Source organism: Drosophila takahashii, chromosome 3L (genome assembly GCF_030179915.1).
Source record: "Drosophila takahashii strain IR98-3 E-12201 chromosome 3L, DtakHiC1v2, whole genome shotgun sequence".
NCBI lineage: Eukaryota > Metazoa > Arthropoda > Insecta > Diptera > Drosophilidae > Drosophila > Drosophila takahashii.
In genome coordinates, this window is record NC_091680.1 from 34,134,740 (window position 1) to 34,161,402 (window position 26,663).

Sequence of the window (26,663 nt, forward strand, 5' to 3'; positions counted from 1 at the left end):
GGCGCAGGCGCAAACTACAAATCCAGCGAGCAAGTTTAACGCCAGCGTTTCGCCAAGGAATAGCCGCAGCGCTCCAGGACGGGCGTAAACGATTACCTCATTTCCCGTCATAGATAAGTCATTTCCATCTATAACCCATGCCCCGGCCCAAAGAAAACCGCAATCAAGTAATCCAGGGCACAGACTAGGCGACGAACTACCATCGAGCTATTAATTGAGGCGAAAAACAACCCAGGTTCGATCGAACTTAGTCGCCAGTTTCGCCGCGCGCTGAAGGCTTGCACAACGTCGCCGCCGCGATCTGCGGTTAAGAGTTATTTTTAAAGTTTAAAAAGTTACTATTTCGGGCCGAAAATACCCTTCGTTCTGGCCAAATCCCGATCTGGGAGTCGACCGGGAGTAGCCGCCGCGGAAAAGCGGAGAAAGTAGTTTTAAATTTCGGTTTAAGGTTAGGTAATAAGTGCTAGTTCGTCTAAAGAAGAAAAAGTTCATTTTATTTTGTTTGGTGTTAGTGTCATTTGGGGATTTAATTCGATTTAAGCCCCAGTTTAAGTGCTATGTTTTAAAGGATGCCCACAAAGCCCTAATATTCCCCTGGCCCATGAAGTCCCATATTTCTGTGTGTGTTATTTTTCTTATCCCTATCTAGCTTCATCGTAACGACTAAAGCGCTTTCGTCGGAGGATGGGAAAAGTGTGGTGAGTGGCCAAAAACATTTATTTAAAACCCCTTTAATTAGGCGATAATCAAAAACAAAAGAAAAAAAATTATAATTTAACCTCAAAAGAAAAAAAAAACGAATATGGGGAGCTACAGAGACTAAAAGAGCCACACTCAGAGAAAAGAAAAGCAGAAAAAAATGAAAGTTTAAAGAGAACTAAAATTGAATATGAGCGGCTTGAGGCTCCTTGCTATTTAAAGGGTTAAATATTTAAAAATAATAAATCCGTAGTAAATAAATTTAAATGGGAAAAAAATAAATAAATTAAATATTAAATGAAACCTTTCCAAGACGATTAACAAAAATCCCCAGATTGCACTTAACCATATTAATATATACAAAAGTTTTAAAAATCTTATTTAAATATTTATCATATTTTAACCTATTCTTATATTTATTGTCTATATTTATATATTTATTTCATGCATGTTCTTATATTTAGGTTAAGTGATGGTTTTTATATTTTAGTTGGTAAATAAATTTTATAATGTTCAACTAATTCGGAAGAAAAGTGGCCGCAGCTAGCATTGTCTGCAATGTAGGGTAGCACTTGGTTAAAGGGGTCGCTCAGGCTGTCAAGCGACGAAGGGAATGAGCGACCAAAGGTAGGGTGGGCAGACCGAGACCTCCACGTCATCCAGGGAGGCGAAGGGTGAAGTCAGACGAAAGGGGAATTGTCAGGGAACGTGCAGTAGGTGGTATTGTGTGTGTTATTCTCGACCCGGTTTTAAGTTCGGTGATGCACGCGAGTATCTAAATATTATTAGCAAAAGGCAATACGAGTCATCGGCAAGATCATCACACCCATAGCCGAGAGCCAGAGCCGGAGAATATCTTTCGCGTGCGTCGATGGCTCGGGACAACAACTAGCCTAAATTATGGTTATGAGGGTAGCGGTTCGTTACAATTATAAGTCATAAATTAATAAATAATAGTAAAAAGATTGGCGCCCTAACGTGTTGGCCACATATAGGATTATATTGTGACTCACACACACACATATACATAACTGCTGCTCAAAATTTTCTATCAGTCAGGGGGTGGGCTAATATTAGTCAGTGTTTACGTTTAGTCATTTACCCAAGATTGCCCCAGCTGCTAGAAAAGCATATGTTGGTTTTCACTCGAAGTTGTTCGGAAGCATAGGAAAACGGAATAAAAGTTTAAAGAATAGGAATTGCCTAGCCGGCCGCAGACGACAACATCGGAGCTGGAAACATACAGACGTGTGTATACTCTACACAGTGCAACCCGAGTTTGTGCACATCAAACGCATAGGACTAGCAGTTGCATTGGCTTTCATAAGCGACGCAGCTGACCACGGATGATAGGCACAGAAATAAGGGGCACAACCATTTCCATAGATGGGACATATTCCTCGGTTAATATTCGCATAGGACATACTGAGCTTTGATCTTTCATAAGGGACACTCAGGCCACGGATAGTAGCGGAAGACATATGCCCAACATAAACGGAAGAGTAGAAGGTCAGTCGCATGGACCGCAGACAGAGATAAGTTTTGTCTGACCACGGCGGACTCTTCGCGCTGTCGATATTGCTGATTAGCGATAAGCAATGCTCGCAAATTTTTTTTCCCAATTCCCTTTTGTGCTGATCGAAACCTTTTGGTTGTATAAAAGTGCATTATTATTGCAAGCAATTGCTATGCTTGCTGGCCAGATTTGATATTGATTTTCTTTATTTGTTTCGTGTTTTTATAGCTTTTGTATTTATATTTATCGTTACCTTTATTTATCTTTACCTTTATTTATCATATCTAGTGAAGAATTTTAGATCAGAAAATATTAATTAAATTGTTGAATTTATAAACATTTTATCTAGAAATAAAAGGAATTAAAATTTCTAAGTCCAAGTTTGAAGCTGTCGGTTCGATCAAACTAGTTCGAACTTAGTAGATCTGGTGGATCGGAAATTGGATAAAGTATTATATATTTATTTCTTGGAATTTATATCTTTAACTGAGTTTATCAGAAACATTTTGGTTCGATTCGTTTTAAAGAGCTACATTTTGGTGTGGATCGAGCTCGTTGTAACGCGAAGGATCCCCATATTTTCTCTTTGTGTTGGTTATTAGAATAAAAAGTGCCCAATAATCATGGATTTAGATGCTTCAGGTTCGACAAAATGCGCGCTTTGCGACAAAACGTTGTCGGCGGACCAATTAGGTCGGGCCAAATGCGGCCATGAGTTCCACAAAGATTGTATAGATAATTTAATCAAGGCTAAGGGCAGTTGCCCTGGTTGCCATCCCAAAGGGGAAACCAGTAAGCAAAAAGGAACAGCTGTTACATCGAGTAAACAAGCAACTAGTGGAGCTGACTCTGAGGCTATCGGTATCATTGTGGCGCAGCAGTTAAAGGCGATGCAAAATGAACTGCTAATCCAACTAACCGATCGAATGGCACCAATAATTCAAGCAACAATATCAGCCCATATTCAAGAGCCGTCAGGACAGGCAGAGGCAGTCCGTAACTTCAGAGCTCCGTCGGATATAGGGGAGATTGAATTGCCGGACAGGCCCAATTCCGCTTTTACAAGCTCGGATTTGAGCAGTCGTCCCGATAAGGTCGGACAAATTATTAGTAGTTGGAAGTTGCGTTTTAATGGAGATAAAGAAGGGCTAAGTGTGGATAAATTTCTATATCGGGTAGAGGCGCTAACTCGCCAAACGCTTAATTCAAGGTTTGATTTGTTATGCGGCAACGCCAGTGTACTGTTCGAGGGAAAGGCTCGTGAATTTTATTGGCGCTTTCATAAAACGGCGGATAGTTCAAATTGGGATTTGCTTACTGAAGCTTTACACAAACAGTATCGAGATACACGTACCGATGTGGATCTGAGAGAATCAATTCGAGATAGAAAGCAGAAAGATAGGGAAAGCTTTGACTCATTTTACGATGCTGTTGTGCAAATCACGGATTGCCTAGAAGTACCCATGCCTGAAAAGGATCTAATCGAAACCCTTCGCAGAAACTTACGACCGGAAATCAGGCACGAGCTTTTAAATGTAAGCATAGAGTCGGTGCAGAAACTAAGGGATATTTGTCGGCGTAGGGAAGGTTTTCTTGAGGACGTGAAGCGCACTTATGGTTATCAAAAGCCAGTTCCTTATCGGACGCAGGTATCTGAGTTGGTGCAAGATTGTGAGGACGCTTCTGGGTTTTCGGAAGTGAATCAGACACCACAAGTAGAGGCTTTCGGGTTGGTGTGCTGGAATTGTAAGCAAGAGGGCCATCGTTATCAGCAGTGTAAGGTGAAAAAAAGAGTATTTTGCTTCGGATGCGGGCTCGCTGATACCTATAAGGATGTTTGTCCAAGGTGTCAAAAAAACCCGAGGTTGAACACACGACCCCGACAACAGCCGTGTGTTCTCAGAGAAAGGCAAGCGGATTCCGTTGTCAATCAGCAGTAACTTTAAGAGCATCCGAGTTAGGCAGAGAGGGGAGGTCTATAACTTTCTGGCCACAGCTATTGAAGAATAACTTGTCACCAAACCTTACAACAAAACCAGTTAGAACCTTCTCTCGAAATGCGAAAAGAATTAGAGATTTTTGACAAGCGGCCAAAGCTATTAATGCTATTAGGCATAAGAATAACGATAATCGGCCGTACGCGGAGATCCGAATGTTAGATAGAGTTGTACTTGGTCTTTTAGATACAGGTGCATCCATGAGTGCCGTAGGAGGGAATTTGGCCCAACAAATTCTCAGGCAGAGAATACCGTTTAAGAGAGTGGCAACCACCGCAAATACAGCCGACGGTCAAAAGCAAAAAGTCGTAGGCCGATTTAAGATACCAGTCCAGTATGAGGGAAAAACAAAAGAGTTAGAACTATATATTATTCCTTCTTTGAGCCAGGAGTTGTATTTAGGGATAGACTTCTGGACCGTTTTTGAACTTTTACCACCAGAAATGAATTTAGAAGAGCTTACTAGTGAGGCTCATGTCTTGTCTAGATCGCAACAGGCCCATTTGCAAGCAGTCGTCAGTAAATTTCCTTCTTTTGCGGATTTGGGACTGGGAAAAACGAGCGTTCTATCTCACTCTATCGATGTGGGAGATGCGAAGCCCGTAAAGCAAAGACATTTTCCAGTTTCCCCAGCGGTAGAGAAGTTGCTCTATGAAGAAGTCAACCGAATGATTAAGCTCGGCGTAATTGAGGAGTCTGATAGTCCTTGGTCTTTGCCGGTTGTTTTGGTGCAGAAACCAGGAAAGGTGCGGCTTTGCCTCGACAGCAGAAAAGTGAACGCCGTTACAAAAAGGGATGCCTATCCGTTACCACAAATAGACGCAATTCTTAGTCGTCTCCCAAGAGCCAATTTCATTTCTAGTCTTGATCTTAAAGATGCCTATTGGCAAATACCGCTAGATCCGCAGTCGCGCGACAAAACAGCCTTTACCATTCCTGGAAAGCCATTATATCAATTTAAAGTCATGCCTTTCGGCCTGACAAACGCTTCCCAGACTATGACAAGATTAATGGACAAGGTGATACCGGCAGAACTTAGAAACGAAGTCTTCGTATATCTAGATGACTTGCTCATAGTTTCAGATAGCTTTGAGGGTCATTTAAGCGTTTTGAGTTCCGTTGCCAGCCACATTAAGACTGCTGGTTTAACGTTGAACGTAGAGAAAAGCAAGTTTTGTGTCAAAAGCGTGAGGTATTTAGGTCACATTGTAGGTGAAGGAGTAGTGCGGACAGATCCAGATAAAATATCTGCAATGACGGAATTTCCATTGCCTAGGACTTTGAAATCCTTGAGAAGATTTCTCGGAATGGTCGGGTGGTACCGAAAATTTATCAGCAATTTTGCAGCAGTATCAGCACCCTTGACGGACCTTTTAAAGCCCAGGCAGAAATTTATGATGACTTCGGAGGGGGAGGAGGCTTTTAGGAAGTTGAAGAAAATGCTTTGTTCTGCCCCAGTTCTGCGTAGTCCAGATTTTAGTCAGCCATTTTATATCCATTGCGATGCCAGTAACTCCGGAGTAGGAGGTGTCCTAGTGCAGAAGTCGGAGAGTGGCGAGGAATGCCCGATAGCATTTGTCTCGAAGAAATTGAACAAAGCGCAAAAGTCTTACACGGTTAGCGAAAAGGAGTGTTTGGCTGCAATTATTTGTATAAAACGATTTAGGGCATACGTTGAGGGGCATGACTTCACAGTCATCACGGACCATGCGTCGCTCAAGTGGCTAATGTCGCAGACAGATCTGCATTCCAGGCTTGCTCGGTGGGCGTTGAAACTTCAGGGTTTTAACTTCAAAATTGAGCATCGAAGCGGTAAGCTCAATGTGGTTCCTGACGCCTTATCCCGGGTCAACGAAGAAGAAATAGCTGCCGTGGATGTTAGTCATGGTTTATTGGTTGATCTCGAATCCACTCACTTTAGCGATCCCGACTACGTCGATCTGGCCGAGAAAGTTAAAGCTAACGCGAGCAGTCTTCCAGATTTAAAAGTAGCGGATGGATTTGTGTATAGAAAAACGGAGCACTTGTCTGGGGATCCGATTCACGATAACTTTTGTTGGAAGCTATGGATTCCTATGGGCTTGGTGCCCGAAGTCCTTAAAAATGCCCACGATGATCCTTTAGCTTCACATGGGGGAATTCATAAGACGTTGGAGAGGCTAAGAAGGTACTATTATCGGCCCCGACTGGTAAAGGACGTGAAAGAGTATATTCAGGCGTGCGAAACATGTAAAATGACTAAGGCTCCAAATTGTACATTAAGACCACCGATGGGAAAAGCTCCCGAGTCTGCGAGGCCCTTTCAGAAATTATATGTAGACTTTTTGGGTCCGTATCCCCGATCAAGGAGTGGAAACATAGGGATATTTATCGTGCTGGACCACTACAGCAAGTTTGTATTTTTGAAGGCGGTTAAGAAGTTAACAGCGGACGTGGTAGTTAAGTACATGCAGCAAGACCTATTCCATACTTTTGGTGTCCCAGAGAACATAATTTCAGATAATGGGTCACAATTTAAGTCTGAGTCCTTTCAGAAACTCTTAAGAGAGTACCAGATATCCCATACGCTTACTGCTGTTTACTCGCCCCAAGCTAATGCGTCAGAGCGGGTGAACAGATCCGTAATAGCTGCTATACGATCGTATGTGCGCAGCGACCAAAAGGATTGGGATGAACAGCTAAGCAGCATTTGCTGTGCTCTCAGGTCAGCAGTCCACTCGAGTTTAGGGACTTCGCCTTACTATATGATTTTTGGACAACATTTCATTTCAACTGGTGCCACGTATAAGTTGCTAAGAGCTCTTAATTTGCTCGAAGATAGATCGTTGGCATTCTCAAAGGAAGATTCACTAGAACTTGTTCGCAGTAAAGCGCTAGAGGTGATGAAAAAACAATTTGAAAAGAATGAGAATAGATATAATTTGCGGACAAGGGAAGTATCTTTTAGGGAAGGTCAAGAAGTATATAGAAGAAATTTCAAGCAGAGCAATTTCGCAGCTGGATATAATGCAAAATTGGGTCCAGCTTTCGTGAAAGCAAGAGTGAAGAAAAAGATTGGGCAGGTGTATTATGATCTCGAGGATCTACAGGGGCGTTATGTTGGCAGGTTCCATGCGAAGGATATCAAGCAGTAGTCTCGCAAGCTGTGGTGTTCTCAGTCTTGGAGAGTTATCCCCAAGTCTGATCTTGATGGGGGGGTATTTTTGTAGCGCTTGCTCAGAGAAGATACATTTGTAGCGCCATCTGTTGGTCAGTAGTAAAGGGGGTACTGCGTTGCCACTAGAGCTGGGATGAGAGTGGGAGATGTAGGTAGGATAGCGCGAGAGAGCAACAGTGGCAAGTGTCAACTATCTTCGCTTTCACCCTGATTCGATCCGAGGTTACCGCCACTTTCCCGGCGTGGGGTTCGGTCTTTCCGTCTGTGGCAGCTGAAGTGTTAAGTCCAAATTTTTACTGGTGACAAAAAGATTCGAAAAGTACTCGCGAGTGCTGAAACACATTGCCAGCGGGAAGAAATTCCAATTAAATCGGCAGCGAGCCGTAATTAAAGGGTGAGGAAAAGAAGAGCGAGGGGATAGGCAGATTGGTAATGATTTTTTGGGGTTTTTATAGGCAACCGCTTGGGTTCGAGGGCCACCGACAAGAGAGAGAGGGCGAATTCGACTAAAGAGAACTGGGCGCAGGCGCAAACTACAAATCCAGCGAGCAAGTTTAACGCCAGCGTTTCGCCAAGGAATAGCCGCAGCGCTCCAGGACGGGCGTAAACGATTACCTCATTTCCCGTCATAGATAAGTCATTTCCATCTATAACCCATGCCCCGGCCCAAAGAAAACCGCAATCAAGTAATCCAGGGCACAGACTAGGCGACGAACTACCATCGAGCTATTAATTGAGGCGAAAAACAACCCAGGTTCGATCGAACTTAGTCGCCAGTTTCGCCGCGCGCTGAAGGCTTGCACAACGTCGCCGCCGCGATCTGCGGTTAAGAGTTATTTTTAAAGTTTAAAAAGTTACTATTTCGGGCCGAAAATACCCTTCGTTCTGGCCAAATCCCGATCTGGGAGTCGACCGGGAGTAGCCGCCGCGGAAAAGCGGAGAAAGTAGTTTTAAATTTCGGTTTAAGGTTAGGTAATAAGTGCTAGTTCGTCTAAAGAAGAAAAAGTTCATTTTATTTTGTTTGGTGTTAGTGTCATTTGGGGATTTAATTCGATTTAAGCCCCAGTTTAAGTGCTATGTTTTAAAGGATGCCCACAAAGCCCTAATATTCCCCTGGCCCATGAAGTCCCATATTTCTGTGTGTGTTATTTTTCTTATCCCTATCTAGCTTCATCGTAACGACTAAAGCGCTTTCGTCGGAGGATGGGAAAAGTGTGGTGAGTGGCCAAAAACATTTATTTAAAACCCCTTTAATTAGGCGATAATCAAAAACAAAAGAAAAAAAATTATAATTTAACCTCAAAAGAAAAAAAAAACGAATATGGGGAGCTACAGAGACTAAAAGAGCCACACTCAGAGAAAAGAAAAGCAGAAAAAAATGAAAGTTTAAAGAGAACTAAAATTGAATATGAGCGGCTTGAGGCTCCTTGCTATTTAAAGGGTTAAATATTTAAAAATAATAAATCCGTAGTAAATAAATTTAAATGGGAAAAAAATAAATAAATTAAATATTAAATGAAACCTTTCCAAGACGATTAACAAAAATCCCCAGATTGCACTTAACCATATTAATATATACAAAAGTTTTAAAAATCTTATTTAAATATTTATCATATTTTAACCTATTCTTATATTTATTGTCTATATTTATATATTTATTTCATGCATGTTCTTATATTTAGGTTAAGTGATGGTTTTTATATTTTAGTTGGTAAATAAATTTTATAATGTTCAACTAATTCGGAAGAAAAGTGGCCGCAGCTAGCATTGTCTGCAATGTAGGGTAGCACTTGGTTAAAGGGGTCGCTCAGGCTGTCAAGCGACGAAGGGAATGAGCGACCAAAGGTAGGGTGGGCAGACCGAGACCTCCACGTCATCCAGGGAGGCGAAGGGTGAAGTCAGACGAAAGGGGAATTGTCAGGGAACGTGCAGTAGGTGGTATTGTGTGTGTTATTCTCGACCCGGTTTTAAGTTCGGTGATGCACGCGAGTATCTAAATATTATTAGCAAAAGGCAATACGAGTCATCGGCAAGATCATCACACCCATAGCCGAGAGCCAGAGCCGGAGAATATCTTTCGCGTGCGTCGATGGCTCGGGACAACAACTAGCCTAAATTATGGTTATGAGGGTAGCGGTTCGTTACAACTATCTAATACCCGTCACTCGGCTAAAGAGAGTGCGAGGGAGATGGATATATACCATTTATTTGATTGCGTATAACTTTTTATTGAATGGTTCAATTTGAAAAGTTGCATTTATACTTCTCGGAAATAATTTTAGGATTTTTTTTATGAGCAGACAATTTTGTATCGCTAAAAAATGTTCGTGCTGTATTGCCGTCATTTGAGGTTCCACTACCTCCACTCCTCGGTTTGTCCACATGTAATCCCATTTGAGCACGGAAGTCTGCTTGAATTTGTGCTTTCCTATCCTTAAAAGCTTTTTTATCGTCTATGGTACAAATTCGCCAAGTTTTCACGTGCAATCTATATGCCAAATGCAAGAAATATTCAAAAAACCTTATATATGAGTGCAATGGAGACAATCCGAACCTTTTTGTTTAAGCATTTTTCCAAATCATTCATTTCGCTTGGCTTTGCGTCACATATGAAGCATTTACAAGTGGATGTTTCACTGAGAGCACTACAAACTTTTTTGTTTAAGCATTTTTCCAAATCATTCATTTTGCTTGGCTTTGCGTCACATATGTAGCATTTACAAGTGGATGTTTCACTGAAAGCACTACAAACTTTTCCATCGACCATGGTTAACTGCAAACGATGTGTTATTATAATATTTTTGGATAGTACTTTACATGTATACGGCTTCAGCGCAGAAATTTTGTCTCGAAAGTATGTTGCCTCGTCTATGGACAATTGTGCTGAATCTTTTTTGAATTGAACCCTTATTGGTCTGCAGTAACGTGTGGATGCCGGACGGGGATTTTTAAAATTACTTTGCGTTTCTTGGGATCATTTTCACGAGTAATTAATTGTAAAGGAACATAGGAAGGCACGAACAAACTCGAATCATCAATTTTATTTTTCACAGTTTTCTGCTTATACTTGGAATGACCAGTACTGCCGTCGAATACCCACTTGCCAATTAAAATCAAGTCAGCCACGCTATCATCACCATTGCACTTAAGGACATCATCTTGAAGTTTGACAACGCGCAATGCCGTGTGATCCAATAAGCTTTGCAGCTCAACTTCTGCGTGGGATTCGCTGACACTGATGTTTTCAGGATAAGTTGATGCTTTGGCTGACAGAAGGTTTTCGTAGCTTGGCAGTAGATTAAAGGAACACTTACAATTTATAAAACTACGAATAAGCAAATATTGATGTTTACTCATATTTGTACCAAGGAAGAGTGACAAGACTTCATCCACATTGAATTCGGTAAGCGTTGCTTGAGATGAGTTGCATGAGCGTACCATTACCAATAGATTCGTCGGTTTTCGACAGATCAGCAATTCTTCGTCGTTTTGTGCGTTCAGAAGCTTCATTGAAATTTTTTTCGGTCGTCCACGGTCAGAACTTTTGGAAGTTAATTGAGACACCTTTTGGGCACAGCTTAAGGGAATTCTTTCTTTAATATGGGCACTTCCAAAATGTCGCTCGGGACGTTTGCACTCCTTTAAAGTTGAAAAAAAATTGTAAAAAAATGGATTTTAATTTTAATTATGGGCTTTCCCTTTCACTCTTCCCAAGCTCTATTTTTTGTTTTTGTTTTTAAGATATCGTTAAAAAACTGCCGTATTCGCTCGGGACAAAAATAGAAGTGGATTTCGGGGAAGTTCATTCAACACCAGAAATTAGCGAATTCTGATGGAATATTTGAATGCCAATTTTTTTAGAATGTGGTTCAAACATGTCGCTGTGAAATGGTTTTGGTTTTACTCAAAAATTGTTTTCCTTTGTTTTTTTATGCAGTTTCAAACACATTCGCTCGGGACATGTCGCTCGGGACATTTTTTCCGACTGTTTTGTAAAGTGGATTTCTTTACCTCTATCCCTCAATTGCTTTATGTTTTGCTTTTAAATTAATAGTTTAACATGTAAATGAAGCATTCAGCACAGAAAAATGTCACATATTAGCATTCCTATGGGATAAATTGACAACAGAAGACAGGTCCAAGAAATAACAAAAAAATGGCCAAAAACTAACTTTTGTGTATATTTTTGGGGTTTGTAATAAAAATAACCAAACTATACTCAAAATTTTTAGTTTAGCTCTGGATACAACTTATTAGAAACTAATATGGCGGAAAAATCATGGGGAAATATGTTTTTTTCAAGTTTCAAGATTTTTGGCTTGGTGGACTTTTTTTTGGATATTCATCCAATCAGCTTGGTATTGGAGAATCGACGTTTTCTTGCGTTTGTAATTTTCCCAAAACGTTACAATTCTTTTGCATATGTAGCCAATTCGCATTGATAGTTCCCCCGAATCAACACTATATCCATGTTTTATGATTTTCTCTTCAATATCCTCAAAGAGCTTTTTTTGCCTTTCTGCGTTGGCTACATCTTCATTGCACCATAAATCAAAAACATAAGAATGTGCGAAAAAGAAAAACCTATCAATATTAAAAGCAAGGAAATAAACAAAAAAAAATATAATCTATTAGTAATTCAATATTTAGTGTTGGAAAACAATTCACAATCACGAAAGACGAAGACAAAGCAACAGCACAACAAGAAAAAGCGAAAAAAAATTAGCTTTTCGGCCCGTTTTGCTCATGAAAAATTTATGATGGTGTTAGTATTTTTACTATTGTAGCCACATCTGCAAATTTCTGCAGCCAATTTTAACACACATATTACCTGAAAGCCAGACGAACAAATTGGCATTCCAACAAATTGTGGAATTTTATGGGATCATCACTAAAACCTTAGCTAAACATAAAAAAGACGTTCACAAAATAGACACAAAACATGTATTATTTCAAATTCATGTAACGAGAACAATTTAACAAGTACGATTATTATACACATTATAATAAAAGTTGCACACCCTTTGCCCATTTTAGGTTGGCCTATGGGCGCCACCACTGTGCAAAGGTAAGTCGACCGAATCGGCGCTACACTTGGTAGTGTCATCGAGAAATCACTCAACATCCAGGAATACACATTGATCATAGCTCGCAAATAACTGTTGACCGATTCGTGCGGTCCCCAAATAATTGTTTTTCTCTGGGACTTTGAGCAAAGAATCGGAGAGCAACCGATTGAATTGTTCGTACAAAAATTTTTTTGCCCGCACGATGAGCATTTTTTTCGGTTTTCTTTTGCTCGGCTCTCTTTTTCTCTTCAGCGACAATTCAAAAAGTCTTTTGCGCATGTGTGTGTGTGCATTAGGGTTTATTACGCATTTTTCAGATTCATCTAGATGCCGTAGACTTGATTTTATACTTTGACAGTATTTTAAAAAGTATCTTAATCACTTTCCTGAGCAATTTAAAAAGGGATGAAGTCGGTGATAAAATTCAAATCGTTGAGAGACAATTACAACTTAAAAATAATAGTTATTATTGTTATTATTCGTTATTATGAATAATCAATGACTTTTAGCTTTTAACTTATAACTATTACGGTCCCTGAAAAATAATAGTCAATATCGTTGTATCCTAGGCCAGCATTTCTTTGACGAAAATTTTTATTGGCGAACGCAAAAGTAATAGTTAATCTTCAAAATTGTAAAATAGAATCTCTATTTTATTGTGAGTCACAAAAAAAATGGTGGGTCGGGGATCGAACTCGGTCCTTTTTGTTGGGAGACAGAAGCTCTACAGGCTAGGCTACGTCCAACTGTTAATTTTCATGAAATAAATTTATACTTGAATCTTTTATTCGAGCGAAACAAAAAAGTTGACATGTTAAAATCTGACAAGAAATGGAATGGTGTAAATACCTAGTTTTAAACTTAATTTTTAGCGAAACTTTAGGGCCATTGCGCACCGCTTAAACGATGATTTAAAATTTTTCGGTTTTCGCATAAATTTTTTGGACACAGAAACCTACCATTCAAGATGCTGAGCTCAGTTGACCTTAAAAAAGTCCACCCTAGTGTGCATAGTTCAATTTTACAATGTAGGTCCCGTCGGTAGTGAACTGTTACCTACACTGATATTACGTGCGAGTAAAAGGGAGATATCGCCCAAGCACGTCAACAGACTAAAAGCCGAAGCATCAGGCAGCCGAAGGGACTACTTCATATAATTGTATTCGGAAAAAAAGACTGTTTTCGATGGCTGCTTCAGTCAATCGGTCTTTTAATAAGTCTCCCTGTGCGAGCGACATTCCTTTTGTCCATTAAACGATGTTCGGAAACAGAGCGTCTCACGAACAGCTCAACGTGAAGGGCTCAACAGAAAACGAAAGGAAACGAAGTGTGCTGCGCAGAGAGAGAACAAGGGGGCATGCTATTTTTCGGTTGTTCTCGGGAGCAGACCGTAAGAAAAAAAACATTGACATTGATCCCCTTCCTTGACATATAAGGAGCTTTCAACAACGTGCTTCCAACAGAAATAACAGAATCCCTCACAAACCTAGGGGTTGAGCCACCGTTGGTGGGGCTGATCCACAAATTGCTGATAAGCAGACTAGTCACGGCCACACTAGGGACCTCAACCCAGACTAGACTAGTAAACAGAGGCACTCCACAAGAAGGTAAACTATCATCTCTCTTGTGGAATATCGCGGTAAATAAACTACTGCGGATTCTTAAAGGAGGAGGCTCTAAAATAGTGGCATACGCAGACGATGTCGCTGTCATTTTTAATGGAAAGTAAGAAAATACTATTGGAATGGACTATAAAAAACGGACTTGGGGTAAATCCCTCGAAAACGAAAAGAGTCCTTTTTACAAACAGATACAAAATCCCAAAACTTAACCCACTAACCCGCAAGATAAGTACTTGGCGTTAGTATTAGATAAGCGTCTTAAATGGGGCTTAAACAACCAAGAGAGAACCAAGAAAGCGACCATTGCACTTTACTCTTGTAAAAATGCAATCGGGCTAAGATGAGGCATGTCCGCAAAAATCGTCAATTGGATATATCCGCTCTGCACAAACAATGTATCTTGACTCCCCTTAACAAAGTGCAGCGCATGGAAGCGTTTCCGCGCTTTGTGCTTTGTGCATTAGTGGAGCCCTTCGAACTACCCCAAACGAAGCGCTGAACGCAATTTTGAACCTCCCGAGCCTGGACTTAGTAGGCATGGAAAGGGCCAAATCGGCATCCATTCGATTGAGGGATACAGGGCAATGGAAAGCCCAACTTTATGGTCACATTAAGATTCTGCAGCATGACAAATCGATTCCGGCAGGTAGGGAAGAATGGGATCGGGGCCGACCGGGCTCAATAGACGCAATCTCTTTATATACAGACGCCTCCAAACTAGACGGACACGTTGGTGGAGACATATACTCCGAACAATTAGGGATCAGGCAGGGTTCGGAATTTAACACACATGTTAAAAACATGTAAAATTGTATTTTACAGTGTGAGCAAAGTTGTTGACATGTGTGTCAAATACAAAAGTGTTAAATGTGAAAAATAATTGTTAACACACACAGCCGACTTGTGTTTTTAACACCGATGTGTTATTAACACGATGTGTTTTTTACACAATGTGTTTTTAACACGATGTGTTTTTGACTCCAAAAGTGTGCGAGTCAAAAAAAAATGTAACTGTAATACATTAGCATTAACATTTTAAAAAATTCTATACTCTTTTAAATATAAAACAAAGGAAAGACTCGTTGATTAAGAGGTCAGAACACTTTCACCCACTAAGAAGCTTCATCTTCGGGAAAAAAAATCCATTATAGTTTTTACGTTTATCAATGCACAAATCCAACCTATTTGGTTGGTGCTTATTGCTTACTGATTTGTTTGCTACTTATTTCAAAACGGCCTATCTTGTCGCTGAACAAAATAATCTTTTATTTAAATTAGGAAATTTTTTACCCCTTCAAAATTTTTAAATTCAATAGATATTTAGAAAAATTATCCATAACCAAAAACATACAAATTTCTTATAATAAAGACACATTATATTAGTAAGGGTAGGCAGAATCAATTTATTTACATATATTGTGAGCTGTCTTCATATTTAATAGTGTTAAGTAGTTCTTTGTTTAGTTTTACAATAAGAATATTCTGCAACGTGTCGGGGCTTAGCGTCGTACGTAGTTTAGTAAATATATATGGTAGCGCACTAAACGCCCTCTCCACCGAGACTTGCGTTGCTGGCACAGACAATGTAACTTCCGCTACACCCAGAAAACAAAATAGACTAAAAAGGGGCCTAATTACCTAAAATTTTAGGAAACATGGCCAGAAAAACGCGCCAAGGCCATGCATTACCTAAAATGTTGTCCATGTGGACTATATTTTGTACGCAGTCTTGAATTTATTTCTGGTAATGGTTACCTCAAAAAATGGCTAGTGAACTAGATTTTTAGGTCAGAATTACCTAAATATTAGGTATTTTTAAGAAAGCTAACATTTTTACCATTGATAGTAACATATTTGCTTATTTTAATTGCTTATATTGTTTTATTCGGATAAGTAAATATTTTATCTTTCTGAAAAAATAATCATTTTATTTGGTCCTCGGTGGGAATCGATTCCGGGTCTTCTGCGCGAGAGTCCAATAGGCTAGCCTCTGGTCTACGGACCTACTTAAAGGCCCTGCGGCAAAACCAAAGCCTGCTTCTAAGGGCACAGGCTAATTCTATTTTTAGAATAGGGCACTATTACCTTAAAAGTAGGAAAATAGTCCACATAGGTATTGATTTTATATATTGAATCTTTTCCATCACTAGCTTTAAGAAAAGTCGAATAAATTTGTTTTATATTAAACTTATAAAAAATGAATAATTTGTTTATTAATATTAGGGACCAATATTTGTATTAAATTGTGAGTAAAAATCGACTTCAAATTATTCCTAAATTTTAGGTCTTATGGACCAATTTTAAGGTTACGATGGCCTTAAAAATCTTTTTAGCTTTACCTAAAAAGTAGGAAGATAGTCCACATGCTAATATTTTTAGGTAACCCATTACCTAAATCTGACATTTTAGTCTATTTAAATTTTTTAGGTCATACGTTACCTAAAAAATAGTCCCACATTTCTCTGGGTGTATCTTTCCCAAAGCCGGCTCATTTTTTGAATGCATCTTCCAGTACTGAGCCACATTGTTTTCGATGTCCAGTCTGTCCCGGTACTGCATATGCCCAAGTTTAGACTCGACCGACCTTGTGTCCGATATGAGATTTGAATTTTCTAAATCGGCTGTTCCTTGATGTTCCTGGAAAGGAAGCTACCTTCGGCCAGCCGAAGCTTATATACCCTTGCAGATAAAGTATATACCTATAATTTAATGCTCACTCGGTGCAGTTCCAGAGATTCCATATTTAGCGTGTCTATTTAAATTTAATTTTTAAGTTGTCAAAAATCAAAACGCCTACTTCCTACAAAGTTACAATGAATCTTCTTATATTTGTTTGAATATTCCTATGGGAGCCGTAAGATATAGTGGTCCGATCCGGCTCGCTCCGACATATGTAATACCTGCAATAGAAAGAATACTTTCGGGAAAGTTTCATCGCGATAGCTTTAGAACTGAGAGACTAGTTCGCATAGAAACGGACATAGCTAGATAGACTCGGCTATTGGTGCCGATATATATATCTATATATATATTCTTATATACTTTATGTGGTCCAAAACGTCTCCTTCACTGCGTTGCAAACATCTGACTGAAATTATAATATGCAAGGGTATAAAAATTAGCCAACACGAATTGGCAAAACACACCACAGTGCCGAATCTCTCACCAGACTTGGCCTGCAATAAATAATACAAAAAAACATCGGAACTACTTAATTTCAGACGCACGGAGTGTGGCATGCTTTTTCGAGTTCTCAAAGGCCACTGGCTTTTCGGCGCACACGGCGGTAGGCCAAAAGCCCAAAAAACAGATTTTTATAGAAGCTGCAGGGATGAGGAAGAAGAGGAAACGGTGGAACACCTACTATGTTCTTGCCCAGCCATATGCAGACTTAGACTGAAACACTTAGGATATCCCTTCGTAAATAATCTAACCGAAATATCGGAGATTAACCTTACAAATTTAAGCTCTTTTATTAATTCCTCCGGATGGGGGACTTGCTGATCAACCAACCTAAAGGCTGGCTCATAACGGATAGGGAACCCAAAAAGAGAGATCATACGGCCATAATAATTCTTGAGCGATTAGTCAAAACATCATAAAGATATCTCTTACCGTTCCGAAGTTATGAATTAATGACTGAGTGCAACTTTTTCGAAAAAGTGTCAAAAATGCCATGTTTTGACCCCTATCCCCCGGATGGGGGACTTGCTGATCAACCAACCTAAAGGCTGGCTCATAACGGATAGGGAACCCAAAAAGAGAGATCATACGGCCATAATAATTCTTGAGCGATTAGTCAAAACATCATAAAGATATCTCTTACCGTTCCGAAGTTATGAATTAATGACTGAGTGCAACTTTTTCGAAAAAGTGTCAAAAATGCCATGTTTTGACCCCTATAACTCCGGTAAAACTCAAAATTTCGCAAAACCGTTCAAATGAAGTTCTTATATTTTCGTTGTGAACCGGAAAAGTAAAAAAGTTCGATGAAAATCGGACCTTCGGAACAGGGGTGGCCCACTTGGCAGATTTTGACTCAATACGATTTTAGTTTGTTACAGTACTTACTTTGCCATTGTATCTGCCTCCAAAAGTTGCAACTTGTAATAGGAATTTTTATTTTTTTGAATGTCAGTCAAGGCGAGAATCATATTGTATTTGTTGTTACCCTCCACGTACACATGTGCGATGTCCTCAAGCCCACTGTCAGGATCAACGGCCATTCCATCCTTTACTTTAAACGTCTTAGATATTGGCATGGATTTTGTATATATACTTTTTAATTTTGAGCTTTTTATGGTATCTTGGGACATTCTTGACTTTGGATCTGTTCCCCAATTACATATACTTGTGCTATTTATATAATTTATAGCTCCTTCTGCGTCAGCTTCCACAAAATCCAAATACTCAATTGGCACAATATGTATACCAAGCTCCTGTGCAGACAGCATGCGACAAGTTTTTTTTTTTACTTCTGGTTCAGATGATATTATTGCTATTGTGTTTGCCGATATTTTTGATTCACATTTGCCTCCCAATTGTTCTATTCGCTTCTTTAAATCTTTCTGCTGCTCTTTTAAGCCAATAATGGAAAAATGTAGGTTGTATAGCGGAGGCTTTTTACGAGTAACTTTCGGACTGGAATAAAAAAAAACAATAACATTTGGTTATTGTTAAAAATATTAATATTTTAATTCTTATTCTACAATTATCCAATTTAAAAATGGGAAGAATTGTCATACTACTATATTACGTACACTCATAAAAATTAATTTCAAAATTTTAGAAATCTCGTTATTAAATCGGCCTACCTTTGAAAATAGAAAAAACATTTTTCTTAATAGAAAATTTGCCTTTGAATATAGAAAACCTTTCTAGATGAAACAAGAGATAACGCTATAGTCGGGTTGGTGTCTCGACTATCTAATACCCGTCACTCAGCTAAAGGGAGTGCGAGGGAGATGGATATATAACATTTTTTTGATTGCACATAACTTTATAATGAATGGTCCGATTTGAAAAATGTCTTCTACATTTTGATAGGTATAAGTTAGAGTCCTGCATGAGTGTACTTGAAAGTCAATTTTTAAAATCAGTTAACTTGGATCACTTTTTTTATTTAATTTCTTCATAAGAAAAAACAAGTGATTTAATATAAAATAAATAGATATAAAATAATTTCGAATTACCTAAATAATTTGCTAAGTAATTTTATCACTCCCATTCACTTTTATTCTGTGCTTGTATCACTTGTTTTAAGTATACACAACAAAATTGCATTTATACTTTTCGGAAATCTTTAAAGGTGTGGACGCCAGACACATTTTAAAATCGTTAGTGGGCGTAAGCGGGGGCGTGGCGCTCGGCTGAAATAAACTTGCGCTGCGTAGGAAGCCCAAGAATATGTGTGGGAAATCCGAACATTCTAGCTTTTGTAGTTTCCGAGATCTCAGCGTTCATACAGACAGACAGACGGACATGGCTAGATCGACTCGCCTAGTGACCCTGATCAAGATTATATATACTAAATGGGGTTGGAAACGCTTTCTTCTAGCTGTTACATACTTTTGCACGAATCTAATATACCCTTTTACTCTACGAGTAACGGGTATAATTAGAGTTGCAACGAATTGATTGGTTGATGAAAATATTTTCCTTAAATTTAATATAAGAAATTAGACTTGCATTATTTTCATTGGTTGATTCCATCGAATATTTGATGGCGAGGGAGGGGTGAAAGTGAACCGTGTCCTAGCAACCAGGTTGTTGACTACTCGGTTTCTAGACACATTTGCATTTGTCTAACTAATTTTCTCAAAGGGATGATCGCGAGGGAAGGGATGGTGGTGGAAAATTTTTGCTCCCCATATGAAGAGGGGATAAAAGTGAGAAGTTACTGGGAAGAACCTTCAGTTCGAATTGAAAGTCTGGATTAATAATATCAGCAGCAGCAACATAAGTTTGGAACAGCAACAAAACGACAACCAAAAATCAACAAACCAAAATCAACGAACCAAATCAACAAAAATCAACTATACAACAAACAACTAAACAACAACCAAAATCAACTATACAACAAACACCTAAACAACAACCAAAAATCAACTATACAACAAACACCTAAACAACAACCAAAAATCAACAAGCAACAACATCATCAACAGTCAAACAGCACCAACAACATCAAGAAACAACAAGAAACAGCAGCAGAATGAATAACAACATCAAGAAACAACAAGAAACAGCAGCAGAATGAATAACAACCACGTGTGTAATGAAATCACCAAATTCCTCGAAGAATTTGGTGACTTCATTTTTGAGGATCATCGGGAGTTCCTGGAGATGATTTTCTCCAATCTTCAACAGATGGATCGAGTCGGTGAGAGGGAAACTAGGTATGGTGTACATATGCTAACATGTCCCTGGGCCGACGATGACGTAAGAGAGGGCCTGGATACATGTCAATGTCACCAGGCACCATACATTAGAATTAAAGCTATTAATTTAATAAAGAAATACAAAAATCTTAACCTTAAATTTACAAATAAAAAATAAATAAAACAATAAAAATATATTTGAAATTAAAATTAACATATTCTTTTGTTAGGGGGATGAGTGTTCGTTTTCAGATATTTCTTTCAGGTCAAAAAGTTAAAAAAAAAAATATAAATATACTTGAATTTAAAATTTACATATTCTTTTTGTTATTGGGGTGGGAGTTTGTTTCTCAGTGGCAAGCAAAGGGATCCCTTTTCAAGGGTGCTTGCTTTCAGCTGTTTCTTTTGGACGTGACAACAGCCCGTGACATTCTATCACGTACCCGTGTGAGCACCACACTTTCTTAATCTAAGCAAAGGACACCCGGCACACCCCAGTTATTTCTCCCCCATTAACTAGGATAACCCAAATATATCGCTATGATCACCTGACACACCCCAATATATTCTCCCCGTTTAACTAGGATAACCCAGATAAGCAAAGGACACCCGTCACACCCCAGTAATTTCTCCCCCATTACAAAATTACGGGTATAAAAATTCAAGAAAGAATTTTTCTTGATATTAGAAAAATGAAATTCTCATATTTTTTTTTGCCGTCGCAGCCAAACCATTTTCTTCGTATTTAAGGGCAAAAAAGCCTTTGAATATATGCAAGAAACTACCCTAGAATATAGAAAAGTAGCCATTAACTTCCTTCGGCTACCGAATGTTAACGACAAGAAAAACGAAGTAGGACGAAGGGCCTACCGATTTCCCTGATCACCGGAGCGTCAGTTGTAAAAAAAATTCGTAAGTGATGGACGTGATTTTATAACGGATAAGAGGTGAAACCTTTTTTATATATAATTATTTGTATAGTGCACCCACAATTTTATATACGTAATTAAAGGAAAAACTCGGAATCTCTTAACCAAGTTTATACGAATTTAGTTGAATTGATTTTTATCTAATAGTACATATCTAGTACATACATTCATTTGTACATAAATATGTAGGTGTAGAGTTCTTATAATAACTTTACCTTATTGCTCGCATTATATTTATTTTTCAGAGTGGAAAATAACAGATGAATCGCTAAAATACCAACAGTTGCATAATCCAAATAATTTGTTTGGCGAAGCTGTAAGCTGTAAGGCAGGGGTGCTGTAATTTTGTTTTAAAACCTTCCAAGGCAGGAGTGCTTAGTCCTATGGCACGCGGGCTCATTTGTTTTTGTTTCGGCACTTAGCATACGGCACAGCACTCGCTATGCTTGCCTATGGCACACGCCGAGTCCTCTTTGTGTCGCTGTCCGCATCGAGCCAAGCCAACAACCATTCTATTGAACTTTTTTTTTCTCCTCAACTTACAATGCAAAGTGTGTGACTGTGTGTGAGGCGTTACTCGCGTGCGTGTGATTTTCTTTTAATTGTGTTTGTAAATTTCTAAGGTAAGAGTATATCAAAAAGAAAAATATGTTGTATTTGCTTGACATACTTAGGAATGTAAATATGTATGCATTAGACATCTGCATGACTGGAATCAAACAGGCTTTGAAATGATTCCATTCGAATAGAATAGAGTTGAGTAAATGCTCAGCACACTATGACTAGAATGGATTGCATCTTGGTCCGTATAGAGTATGACAGAAAAGGCCTAGAGTTAAACGAGTGATAACGAAAAACAGAATGTCATATTTGAATAGGCTGAAATCATTCGAGTTATTCGAATCCACTCGATTTTCTTATATGACGTCATAAGGGCAAAATAGAAAATTAAATTTGTTTTGATATACATATATGTATGTCTATAAATAAGTATTTTTGTGATTTCTTATTTTCGAAATTACCAAGCTCCCCTTAGTTTAAACTCAAAACACATGCAAAAATCCACGAGAATAAAAAAAAAATATGGAAAAAAAATTAGTTTTATGAACATATCTCAGAACCAAAAGATCCGCCTCTATCGCCACAGATAAAGAAAGGAATGGTCTTCCTTGGACCGAGACTTCTTAGTATAGTCATCCTGGAGTTTGTTAGATAAATTCTTAAGAAGTTGCGGTCCAAGGAAGACCATTCCATTCTGCCTCTTCACTACACTATTTTGTACTTCTCCTCCTTGGTCCGCGAATTCTTAGGATTTGCGGTAGAAGGAAGACCATTCCTTTCTGCCTCTTCACTACACTATTTTATACTTCTCCTCCTTGGTCCGCGAATTCTTAGGATTTAAATATAAAAATGGCATGGTTGGATTCAGTGGCGAGCTAAAACTAAAGGTAGATTTGTAATTTAAAAAAAAAGACATAAAGCCAATTATTTATGTATGTATTTCAAAACAAATTTAATTTTCCATTTTGCCCTTATGACGTCATGTAAGAACTCGAATGGATTCGAATAAATTCGTCTGAGTTGTTCGTGTACTCATTTACTCGATTCGTTTTCCATCACCATTTCTGGTTCGACTGAATTTTACGTCAGTACACTTATTTATTCAAGCCAGTTTCCCTACACATTCCAACACATTCAACTCATTTCGAACATTGTCAATTCGAATATGTATTTTTTGTTATTCATGCAGATGTCTAGTATGCATATAGGGGCTCACCCGATCTGAAATCCGATTTTCAACCCTATCATATTCTGCTCCTGTCTCTCTAAAAACAAATATTTGATATCCCAATAACTCTTTTTTTCCAGATGAGGAAAGGCGAAGAAAATGGTTTTTATGCCTGCAACTATATACTGAGTTTTGTGATCACCTTATGTCATATGAAGTTCAAAAGACCTTGTGTTATACTATACAATAATTAAATTATGTGAATTAAATGCACCACCAATAATATATCATATGATAAATAATACATGTTTTCGTTAGTCAAAAATGTGTTATTTAAAAAACGTTTAAATGTTAAGTGTTAAATGTTTAAAATGTAATTAAATATAATACGCAAAAAAAAAAAACTTCCTTTCCTTTTAACAAGAAAGAATCCACGTTTAAAAAAAAGAATTGTTTTTCTTGTTTTAAGAAATATCTTTACTTGTTTAAAAGGTGTCTTTCTTAAAAACCTTTCTTGTTTTAAAAAATTTATCTTATCAATTAAACAAGAAAGAAGCCACCTTTGAAACAAGAATCGCCTTCCTTGATTTAAGAAATATTTTTTCTTGTTTTAATGGTGGCTTTCTAAAAAACCATTTCTTGTTTTAAGAAATTTGATTTATAGTGTCAAGAAATATTTTTTCTTGTTTTAATGGTGCCTTTCAAAAAAAACCATTTCTTAAAACAAAGGTGAGGGTTAAGGGAATTCTTCGATTTTTTTTAATATTGTATATAGTACTTGCTTTTTTCCTAGTACACATCTAAAACGTAGAAAGTTATACGTTGTTCCTTGGCAAAAATTCAAGAAAAAATGTTCTAAATTTTAAGGGAATTCTTCGATTTTTTTTTTAATATTAATATTAATATTAATATTTTCCCTAGTACACATCTAAAATGTACAAAGTTATACGTTGTTCCTTCAAACCGTTGCCGAGATAAACTAATTTAAAGTTTGACAAAACTGTATAGGCTTTTAACTTAAACAAGAAAGGAAGCTAGCTTCGGCCAGCCGAAGCTTATATACCCTTGCAGATAATTCCTATTAATTTACAAATCGCAAAAATGTAAATTTTCATATTATTTCTCATTAATTTTGCGTTCGTTTCAATGGCAGCTATATGATATAGTAGTTCGATTTTGATAAAATTAAAATCGAAATTCGATAAAAACCAACGAAGCAATAATTTATTTCCTATTATATTCCCATTAATTTTCCGATCGTTCCTATGGCAGCTATATGATTTATTCGAAATTCAGAATTAGATAAAAAATGACATTTCCAAAAGTAGGATGTTATAGGTTCAAAAAAACACCCAAGATATAATTTTTTTACATTTTTTTCCCCGATTGTTCCTATAAGAGCTATATGATATAGTTGTCCGATCCGGCTCGTTCCGACTTATATACTACCTGCAATAGAAAGAAGACTTTTGCGAAAGTTTCGTCCCGATAGCTCAAAAACTGAGAGACTAGTTTGCGTAGAAACAGACAGACGGACAGACGGACATGGCTAGATCGACTCGTCTTGTGATGCTGATCAAGAATATATATACTTTATGGGGTCGGAAACGTCTCCTTCACTGCGTTGCAAACTTCTGACTGAAATCATAATACCCTCTGCAAGGGTATAAAAATTCATAGCTCTTACTACACTCAAAAAATTATTTGTTCTTAAATATAGAAAAAAAAATTTTTCTTTGCTTTAAAAAAATATTCTACAAAACGAAAAAATTTTCTAATCTTCAAAAAACTTCTCTATTGAACGAGTTTCTTTAGAAAATTTTTTCTTATATACAGAAAAATCAATTTTTTTTCTAAATTATAAGGTTTATTTTTCTAATCTTCCTTTCTTTATTTGAGGGTTAAAATCGCAATTGATTTTAGAAAAAACAAGAAAGGAAGCTACCTTCGGCCAGCCGAAGCTTATATACCCTTGCAGATAAAAGAATGCTCACTCGGTGCAGTTCCAGGGATTCCAGATTCAGCGTTTCGATTTATTTAAATTTTGTTTTTAAGTAGTCAAGAATCAAAACGCCTACTTCCCTCTAAGTTACAATGAATTTTCTTATATTTGTTTGAGTATTCCTATGGGAGCCTTAAGATATGGTCCGATCCGGCTCGCTCCGACATATGTACTACCTGCAATAGAAAGAAGACTTTCGGGAAAGTTTCATCGCGATAGCTTTAAAACTGAGAGACTAGTTCGCATAGAAACGGACAGACGGACAGACGGACATGGCTAGATGGACTCGGCTATTGATGCTGATCAAGAATATATATACTTTATGTGGTCGGAAACGTCTCCTTCACTGCGTTGCAAACATCTGACTGAAATTATAATACCCTCTGCAAGGGTATAAATATAAAACAAAGTTTATTTGTTTTCGTAATCATTTTTCTTTAATATAAAACCTTATTTGTAAGGTGGTTGCTTTTTGCTTAAAAAGTTCAACCTTTGTAATTTATGGTCCCTGAATTCAATTTAAATTGTATGCTGCAATAACAATTTTTAAACCCGTTACTCGTAGAGTAAAAGGGTATATTGTATTCGTGCAAAAGTATGTAACAGCTTGAAGTAAGCATTTCCTACCCTACAATATATATAATATATTATATACAGACATACAGACAGACGGACAGACGGACATGGCTATATCGACTCGGATAGTGACCCTGATCAAGAATATATTTACTTTATAGGGTCGGAAATGCTTCCTTCTAGCTGCGTTGCATAGAGAGGGAGGGGAGAGAAACTTCAGCCTAGGTGGCTACAGTAGCGCGAAGCAATACCCTAAAGGAGTAAGTTTGTCGGAATACCTTACCTTAACACCGCATTAACCCTAATATTACCCCACCCTAACCCCACCTATTTTTTTCTAACCCTTGGCACACTTTTTTATCACCTTATTGTTGTTTTCACTATTTCCTCGTCTTAACCCACCTTAGCACCAGTTTTTCCTCTTCTTAGCTAACATAACTTTATTCTCACCTGAAAAAAAAAATTTTTCCTACTATACTTACTTACTTTAACTTAACGTTGTCTTTGTAAAACTTGTTTGTCACCTTGACCTTATCCTCACTAAAGTTCAAACCAACCTTACCTTTCTCACCTTCACCCTTCCCTTACATTACTTTTACCCTAATCTCAGGGATCGCAAGTAAGAGTTACTTTTTTAAAAAAATTGACAAATAAGTTTTATTTTTCAATTTTTATTATAAAAGTTGACAAATAACTCTTATGCTTCAATTTTTATTATAAAAATCAACAAATAAGAGTTATTTGTCAACTTTTATAATAAAAATTGAAAATAAAGATTGAATTGATATAACTCTTGAACTGTACGGTACATTGGTTTAAAATTTATATATATATAATCTACGCTTTAATACCTTTCTGTTGATATGCCATATGTCCCCAAAATATTTTTTATAATAATAATATTTGTTACATCATAAAAAATATTTTGGGGACATATGGCATATCAACAGAAAGGTATTAAAGCGTAGATTATATATATTTAAATTT

General features: G+C 37.8%; 1 protein-coding gene and 1 long non-coding RNA gene across 5 annotated transcripts in view; both read right to left on the minus strand.

The window, feature by feature from the left end:
* The window catches only part of Parp1 (Poly-(ADP-ribose) polymerase), a 190,189-nt gene that overhangs the window by 26,486 nt on the left and 137,040 nt on the right, over positions 1-26,663 (minus strand). For both annotated transcript variants that reach the window (XM_070214297.1, XM_044392551.2), the window contains exon 5: positions 18,132-18,701. In XM_070214297.1, the coding sequence (XP_070070398.1) occupies positions 18,132-18,701 (570 nt within the window). The remainder of the gene's footprint in view (positions 1-18,131; positions 18,702-26,663) is intronic.
* On the minus strand, positions 9,587-11,605 carry LOC108069666 (uncharacterized). 3 transcript variants are annotated; one of them, XR_011418399.1, is made up of 4 exons: positions 11,542-11,556; positions 11,381-11,476; positions 9,924-11,008; positions 9,587-9,857 (listed from the first exon to the last, which is right to left on the minus strand). It is a non-coding gene; the product is annotated as an uncharacterized lncRNA (long non-coding RNA). The 3 variants fall into 3 exon arrangements; XR_001770516.3 differs by having other exon boundaries at positions 11,381-11,605; XR_011418400.1 differs by lacking the exon at positions 11,381-11,476.